This window comes from Arachis stenosperma, chromosome 5, assembly GCF_014773155.1.
Source record: "Arachis stenosperma cultivar V10309 chromosome 5, arast.V10309.gnm1.PFL2, whole genome shotgun sequence".
NCBI classification, from domain to species: Eukaryota; Viridiplantae; Streptophyta; class Magnoliopsida; order Fabales; family Fabaceae; genus Arachis; species Arachis stenosperma.
Window position 1 is genome coordinate 115867355 of NC_080381.1, and position 9056 is coordinate 115876410.

The window sequence follows — 9056 nt, forward strand, 5'->3', positions numbered from 1 at the left end:
TTAAATTAATAATATAAACACAAATAAAATATTATGATATAATGTTGTGTTTATATATCACTATAATAGAATTGAGTTTTATATAAAGGAAAAGTCTAAAGAGCCAGCAATTTTATTGCATTTTGGCTAGCATGTAACCAGCAGAGAAAGGTGAGCTATTGGATGAAATCTCACACCAATCTCATACCATCAAATCATTATTGATGGCTAATTGATAGCTACCAGTGACGGATCCAGAAAATTTTAGAAGTGGGGGCAAAATAATATAGCAAAATAATAAAAAATATTAATATTAATATGTTTAGATTTTTAAATTATAGAGTATATTAGCTAATCAAATTTTTGATAAATAAATATAATTAATACATCTAAAAGTATAGTAATTTAGTTAAATTTTTTTTATTTCAATATTTCGATAATATTACATGAGCTACATTTATTATTAATATTTGTGTCTAATCAAGCATTTAATATCTGTCAAATTACATTTATATTGATTATTTTTTATATGATACAAAAAAATTATAACTCAATAGCTAAAAAATTTATAAAAAAATATAACTCGAATGAACTAAATTAAAATTTTGACAATTTTTTATTTTTGTGTCTGAATTTTTTCTAAAATTATGCGAAAAAGACAAAAAAATTTGTGAAAAAAATAAAAATTCAAATCAAACAACCACAATTATCTTTATATGTAGATATAGACAAAATAATATATTTTTCTCTATTAAATAAATATTAAATAATTTTTTGATATTTAATTGAAAAGTTAACATTTTATAATATTATAGTAAACTTTTTTTTAACGAAAACATTATATGTATGTATAAATTAAACAAAATTAAATTAAATAAAATAATAAAAAATAAATAAATGATATATATTATAAAAAAATATTAAATACTAATAATCTCATTTATATTTAAAAAGTTGAGCTTAACTTTAGGTAATTAAATAATTAGATTTTTATTAGTTATTATTAATATTTGTTTTGAATTTATATAATATAAATGTTTCTTACACATAATTTTTTTTGAAGTGTGGGGGCAAATAAATTATTATAATGGGGGCAATTCTCTATACACATATATAATTATTATTAGTTTTTTAAAAATTCAATGGGGACAATTGCCCCCACACTTTCACACATAATTCATCCTTGATAGCTACCAATTACAAATGTTACTGTCCCTTAACATTGCTGTTATATAAATATAAATGTTAAATTATCAATTTGATGATCTTAGCTCTATAATAAAAACTTTTTTTATAAGCTGGTTGGATAATAAGATAGAGACTCAACTCATCTTATTTGACCCACACTCAAACTCACTCCAAATTTAACCCTACCACAATAAATTAAGTTGGCAACCACATTCGACCGAATTAAATAAAATTAAATACTTGTGAATAAATGCATGCTGCCACCCCCTAATAATAAGAACAAATAAGGCACATAAATTCTTAAGGCGAGGGGAAAGAAATGATGAGCATCAAATATCTTTCTATTTTCTAATAGTATATTATTATATATAGGAATGACTTAAGTATTATAATATCTTTTGTAGATACACACCTTTTTATTTTCAATCCGACCACAATAACGTAATTGAAGTGATCTTGAGATAAGAACATGAATTCGGAGGATTATGAATTGAACAGAGGAGAGAAAGTGTGCAGAGAAAAACAGGAAACTTGTAACTTAAGGAATTGTATTGAATGAGAATTGTATTGTGTTCATAGCTGGCTTTGCCTTCCAGCAGATGGAAACTTATATAAACACTACAATTACTGTTAGACACAAGGAATCTTGACTAACGTAACTAATCCTAACAGATTCACAACTGCACTAACTAATCAAGACTTCTTTCAAGAACAAGAACTATCCTTCACTAATAATCTTCAGCTCTGCATGCTTAAAGGTGGTTAGTTCAGTTAGGCAGTTAGTTAATATATATGGATGTAACTATAAATAGGTGATTCTTCAAGATCCTTAACCAAGAATCAGATTACTAGTAGCATAATTGCTTCTTGAGTTCTTGGTACAAAGTTACAAACTCTTTCAGACTCAAACAATAAAGAAAACAACTTGTTCATTTATTTATCACATTCCATGACAAGAAGAAAACAAATTGTTAATTACATCACAGTTATTCAAAAACATACAACAGCAAATAACATTTAATTGGTATATATGAAGGTAGGTTCTTCTATCTTCATGCATGTTGGAACCAAACTTTGTATGGAACATCACTGAGAGTTAGACGCTTATTACCATATTCATCCTCAGATATCCCTATATCGCTGCATGGATAACTTCCATCATAATACACATTGGGACAATAGTAAAATTTATATGCATCCTCGTACTTCTCAATCTTGAACCAATCCGCCAGTGTCTCCTTTCCAGGATTTCCCATTGCGCCACCAAGGGTCACGAACTTTTGTGTGGCCGAAGAATCATAATCCTTAAGCATCCACACCGATGAATCGGAACATACTTCATCGGTTCCCGGGTCCAAGAAGTAAATATTGAGATCAGTGTGAACACGAATAACGCCTTTCTTCTCATTAACGGGTGAAAGATATAATGGCAGGGGACCATTGGAAGAATCTCCGCCTACAACGTAAAATGGACAACTTTGATTAACACTGCCAATGGAAACACCTCCGTTATAAGGGTACGAAGCAGGAATAACATTATAAGCGACATTAGTTCGGACCTTTTTGCCGGAGGTGTCCAGCACTGGCTCCGGGGCAGACGCAGCTGCCCCGGGAAGTGGCTTTGTGCTCAAGGCAATGGCAAGGACAACCAATAATGTTAGAAATAATGTGATCTTCATTATTGTTCTTTGATTTGTTGTATAATATGAAGTTTTTTTTACTTGTGATGATAATAGCATAGAAGAGTGTACGATATTTATAGGGTGTGAAGATGGGTGGAATCTGTGGACTATGTATATCAATTAATGTTCCAAGGATAGACATGGATTTCAAGTCATACATACACAGCTACCAAAATAACAAATAAATAAATAAGAAAATAATATGATGTTAGTATCTGAATTATGAATCAAAAAGTTTACTACCAATATTTTTATCAAAATTTAGTCAGTATTTAATTAATAAAAAAATAAATAATTACGCACTATTAGATGTAGTCTCACATTATTAAAAATATTAATAACTAAAATTAAGTACGATTTTAGTCTCTAAAATATAAGTCAAAAATTTTGTTCCTTTCCAATTTTTTTTTGTATACAAAATCGTTTTTAAGGTTTAAAATCTAGTTTTAAAATTATCATTCTTACTTAAATTTTAAAATTTTAGATTAAATTATTCATAATAAAAAATTAAAAAATAAAAAAAAGAGAAAAAGATGTTTCTACTCCTGTAAAAGAGGAATAAGAAGAAATAGAAAAAAGAAAAAGAAAAGAAAAGCTGTCCATTCACTTTTACCTCACTTTTTGTCGCTAAAAATTTAAAATTAAGTTAAACCTTACGAATGATTTTAAAATTAAGTTAAACTTTAAAAACTATTTTGTATGCAACAAAAATTGGAGCCAATTTATATTTTAGAGACTAAAATTATACCTAATTCTAATAACTAATTGATAACTACAAATTACAAAATTTATTAATAAATGAATATCATTGAAATGTTTGTTTTCTATTTTTAGGCAATAGGCCGCCTAATTTGATTCGGTATCATGTTTTTTTAATGCAACTTGTAAGTGTGCTCTGTTTGTTTAGTAGAGGTAGCCCATAGCTTTTGCAAGTTGTAACAATAAAAAAGAAAAAAAAAGATATACAGCCCATAAGGGCAGAAGCATGATGAAAATCCCCTAATTTTGTCCGTCAAAATTTACAAATTAACCAAATCAGTTCATTTTATTTGAGAAACTTAAATGCTTAATATTCTGTGAACAAATTTGTAGGAATATATAAGTGTAAACTAGTTAAAATTTATTTTTTCGTTCTGTTCCAAATTATTACATTGACTAGATGTACACATATTATTAAGAAATTTAAAATAGATTTTAATGATCTTCTAAAAAGTAAACTTACAAAACCATAAAAAGTAAAATTGTATACCAATACTAATGGAACCCAATAACAAAATAATTACATAAACAAACATTCAAATTTATTTTCTCTCATCCAACCATTTACAATATTATATAGAAAAAATTTTAAGTCAGTAATTTTAATTTATATTAATCAGTAATTTTAATTAGTTCAGCAGCTCAATAAAATTTTTTAGGCAATATTTTTAAATATTATTATTTGTTTACTGACCAATTAAAACAATAATTGTGTTGGTCCTGTATCACTCTGTATTATATAATGAAGATAATCTATATCAATTTTTTCTAAAATTGGATATCAGTAATATATAATTGAAGAACACTTTATGTTTATGCAAATTTTGGATAAATATATTAAGTTGATTTATAATTATATAAAGAATATAATGTTAAGCCCCAATTTTAGATTAGGTCTAAATAGTGGCCGAAGAATTTTAATATTAGTGAAGCCAAATTTTTATAACTATTCTTAGTTTTTTTAAAAAGTTTACAATATTTTTAACTTATAGATTTTTTTGTGTAATTTAATTATTCTGTTAGTTTTCATAATTTTATCAAATTTTTAATTAATTTATTATACTGTAAAAGATTATAATTGATTTTCTATATTAGTTAAAAAATTATAAATTAAATCTCTTTAAACTATTTATTTTTGAAAATTTTATTTTTGTATCTAATATTAAATACATTATTAAATATTCTAAAAGTAAATATTCTAATATTTTGTATTTTATACTAAAAATAACTACTAAAAATCTAATTATAAATTTTAATTAAAAATTTAATAAAATTACAAGAATTAATAAAATTATTAAATCTTATTATAATTAATTTATTAGTATCTATAAAATTATTATTTTAACAAATAAAAATAAATAAATATATGTTAAAATTATGTTTAATAAACATAAAAACAATAAAAATAAATAATAATTTAATATATATATATATATATATATATATATATATATATATATATATATATATATATATATATATGCACCATAAATTTTGATGGCTACAATGGCTATAGATAAATAAATCACCAAATGCTGGCACGTGAAGAAAAAAATCATTCTTTGACTTATTTATCACTTTCAAATAGTTTACTTGTTACAGTACTCTCTTTAGTTTTAACAACATTAAATTATTTTTCCTTTTTGATTAGAATTTTTTTTTTAATTTTCTACAAATGGTATCTCACATTACAAAAAAATATAACACGTGTTACCATTTGATTTTAAAAAAATCGATTTATTTTATATAAATGATTTAATTAAAAAACCAATTGATATAATTATGATGTTAGATTTTTCACTGTATTTTATTTTAAAAATAAATGGACTAATTTAAATTAAGAAATTGTAGTTAATTATTTACTATATAATTTTTTTAACCAAAATTATAATTAAAAATCATGAAAAAAACAAAATTATCTAATATATTAGACCAACTCTAAAAAAAAATCATATTATTTTTTAGGATTTGATTTTTTTATTGTATTTTCATAAAGTTCGCACAAAATTTATCTATTACATTGACTAAACTTATTTATTTATGTAAAATTGGTTTATGAACTCAGTAAACTTGTTTATGTTTTAATACGATTTGAATTGTATTAGTATATTTTTATTTTTTAATTAATTTAATTTTATTTAAATAATTAAAATTTTAAATTATAAAATTTATATTAGTTTATAATTTAAAATTTAAATAGATATAATTTAACTTAATAATTTATAAATTATATATATTTGTATTATTATATTCATATAATTAATTATAATTATTCGATTAAAAAAAGTAACATTGAAAGCCACCATAGTCATGGTCTATTAAAATTTAAAATTGTTAGTTAAGTAAAATTTAAAATTATTAATTACCAAAAGTAGCATGCTATGTGTCATTGTTAAATTTGTAGGTTAATGTATAGACATTTATAGCTGTAACACCCTATCACACTAAGTTTTATGCTTAAGTCGTAAAACAGAGGAGGTGTGGTATTACGACCTCTGAATAAAATAAGTACATATAATAGCAGAAGAATTATAATATTATAGGAGCCTTGAAGAATAGAGGAAACAAAGAAAATCGTGAAATAAAAACGCAACGCTCAAGGAGCGAGTTAACCTGCGTGCTAAGAAAACCATAACTATTAAATACAAGATAACAGAAGTGGGAATAGAGTGCCAAAGATACAAAATATCAAGCTCTTAACTCAGCCTGCGAAGTCAAGACTGGCCGGAGAATATTTACACATATATACATATATATCCAAAACCCAAAAGTACATATACACAATCCTGCCTCTCCATAAACCTCTAAGAGGATCAAAAAGAATGAGTCATGCGGAGAGAAAGCTAAGTACATATATATACATCATAGCATAACAAAATATCCCAGTAACCACTCCGCCTCAAGAGTCTAGACGCCTAACGAGATGCCTCTCGACCTGCATCTGAAAAACAACAACATAGTATGGAATGAGAACCGGAGGTTCTCATTATAGTAAAGGTGCCACACACATAATATATAAGCTCCTGGGAATGCCAGAAGCAATCCTAGAACACCGACACTCAGATTATAGAGCTTAAAGTATTAAACAGAAGCCATAAAAGGTGGTTTACTAAGGATATTTAAACCTAACTTAACTTAACCTTAAATCTAAATCCCATTCTGCCATTCCTCCTTACTTTCAACTCCATCATGCATTTTCACAGACAAGTAAACAAACAAAGGCAAGCACAAGAAGGTTACAAGTACTGCAGATAACAAATATACATTTAACATGGCAAGTACATTTAGGCACACCCAGTCAATACACAAGCAAGTAATTCAAGTAATATGCATATGATGCATGCCTGTCCTATGGCTGATGAGGCTCATCTGTCGGTTATCCAGCCAACCCGACAAGTCTGAATTGTCCTTAGACTGTCCCCCGACGTGCATCCCCAAGAGTCTATGCATAGATTTTTCTCAAATAATCAATATTGCTCAATGGGGTAACATTCCCGGGAATTTATATAGTGCCCGGTCACACTTACGTCGTAGGGTCAACAGAGTATCGAGTTTTCAACCTGGTACACGTGGTGGCAAGCCACGGCATTTGATCCAAGGAATCTCGTATCTCAGATTATTCAAATTCATAAGCCATATAAATAATTTAATTATAATTCATCAACATCTACATCATTCTCAATCGCATATCATTTATCATTATACGTCAATCATATTCAATCCTTATCCTTCATTATCACGCCTCCCATTCCGTCCATCAATAGCTCCAATTCAAAACATAATTTATTCTTTTCTAAACAAATCAAACTTAAAACATGCTCATTTTCTTAATAACTCTAAATCAAATCATATAACCCTTGAATCTAAATCTTTTTAAATAATCATATAAACAAAATCTCTAAATTTTATAAAATTTCGGCAGCATCTCCTCTAAAACTCGGACTTTGCCACCCTTTTCGGGTCCAAACCTGCTTTCTTTCAATTCAACATACCCTTCCTCATCATCATATCAGTCACCACAATAAATCTACCTCAGATCAACAATTATACTCATACAATATTCAAATCCAACAACCAAAATTCAACTAAGGATCATAGTTCACAAATCCTAGGCTTCTAACACAAAATACCTCAAATCAATAATTCACCAAATTATTAGTTAATCAACAAGTACCTAACCAACTATGTTCATCAACAATAACATTCAACCATGATTCTCTCCAAATTAACATAACAACATTCACCATCCAAAATTAATAACTAATTATCCAATAAACTTAACCAAATATATTCATCGATAAATTACTAAACATTAAACATACACCTGCATTCCAACTTATCCTATGGTCATCTAGCCTAAGTTTTCACAGAACATTATATATTAAATACAAGAAACCTAAACCATACCTTGGCCGATTTCCACATAACGACCAAAGCAAATTATTTAAAACCAAGGCACCCCTTCAAAATTCAACTAATCAGCTTCCTCCAAGTTCCAATATTCACAATTTCAAGCTCCAATTATTTATTCACAACCTAATACACATTCATAACACATATATATCCAATTTAATACTCAAAGCTCAAATTCAAAGAAAATAAAATAGAATTATCGTATCCTCACCTTACCCAAGCTTCACATAAGCAAGAGTGAACGTTTTTCTCAAACTAATTGGATCTTAAAACATCAAAAATTAAAGAAATCTAATACCTCCACTCAAATTCCCAAAAATTGGGGAAGAAGAGGCTGAGAATTAAAAAACAAGTTACCTATGAAATTGTTCCGGTAGAAACGTAGAGCTCGATGCGGTGGTCGCGTGGCCACAAACGGTGCGGCGATCGGAGCTCGGACGGAGGAGATACGGCGTTCGGAGTTCACCGTAAGGGTTTGGTGTTTCTTTCTTTCCTTCTCTGGAGCTGAATGCTTTCAACGTGATTCAGCTTAAATGAAGAGAAGAAGGAGCGTGGGTTCACTTATAGGTTGGCCCGGTTGGGCCCACGGCCCGGTTTGGGTCCGGTTCAACTGGTTCGGCCCGTTCGGTCCAATCTTGAACTGTTTTCTTTGAAATTGGTGTCAAAATTCTCGTTTCAATGAGCTCTATCCTAATTTGATATAATATTCACATTTCTAATCCTCCTTATTAAAAACTAATTTATTGACTAATTATTTACTAATTTAACCGGGGTTTACATCCCACCCACCTAATAAAGAATTTTATCCTCAAAATTCAAATCTAGTTACCTGAAAAGAGATGTGGATAGTCCTTTCGCATATCTGATTCGAGCTCCCAGGTATGTTCCTCGATACCATCTCGACTCCAAGCCACTTTTACCAATGATACTTCCTTTCCGCGTAATCGTTTAATATTAGTATCATCAATTCTCACTGGAATAACTGAAAATGTTAGATCTTCTCTCACTTGGATTGGTTCTGGTTCTAGAATATGA

General features: G+C 27.9%; 1 protein-coding gene and 1 long non-coding RNA gene across 2 annotated transcripts; both read right to left on the bottom strand.

The window, feature by feature from the left end:
• Window positions 1-2219: 2219 nt before the first annotated feature.
• On the bottom strand, window positions 2220-2869 carry LOC130979159 (miraculin-like). Its single transcript, XM_057902524.1, has one exon. The coding sequence runs from the start codon at window positions 2844-2846 to the stop codon at window positions 2220-2222; it is 627 nt and encodes a 208-aa protein (XP_057758507.1). The 5' UTR covers window positions 2847-2869.
• Window positions 2870-6363: 3494 nt separating this feature from the next.
• LOC130979258 (uncharacterized) lies at window positions 6364-8541 on the bottom strand. The gene is made up of 3 exons (XR_009086611.1): window positions 8379-8541; window positions 8016-8144; window positions 6364-6549 (listed from the first exon to the last, which is right to left on the bottom strand). It is a non-coding gene; the product is annotated as an uncharacterized LOC130979258 (long non-coding RNA).
• Between the last annotated feature and the right edge of the window lie 515 nt (window positions 8542-9056).

Bases quoted from the DNA above. Each gene is read 5' to 3' on its own strand.
- LOC130979159 (XM_057902524.1), bottom strand. From the start codon at position 2,846: ATGAAGATCACATTATTTCTAACATTATTGGTTGTCCTTGCCATTGCC.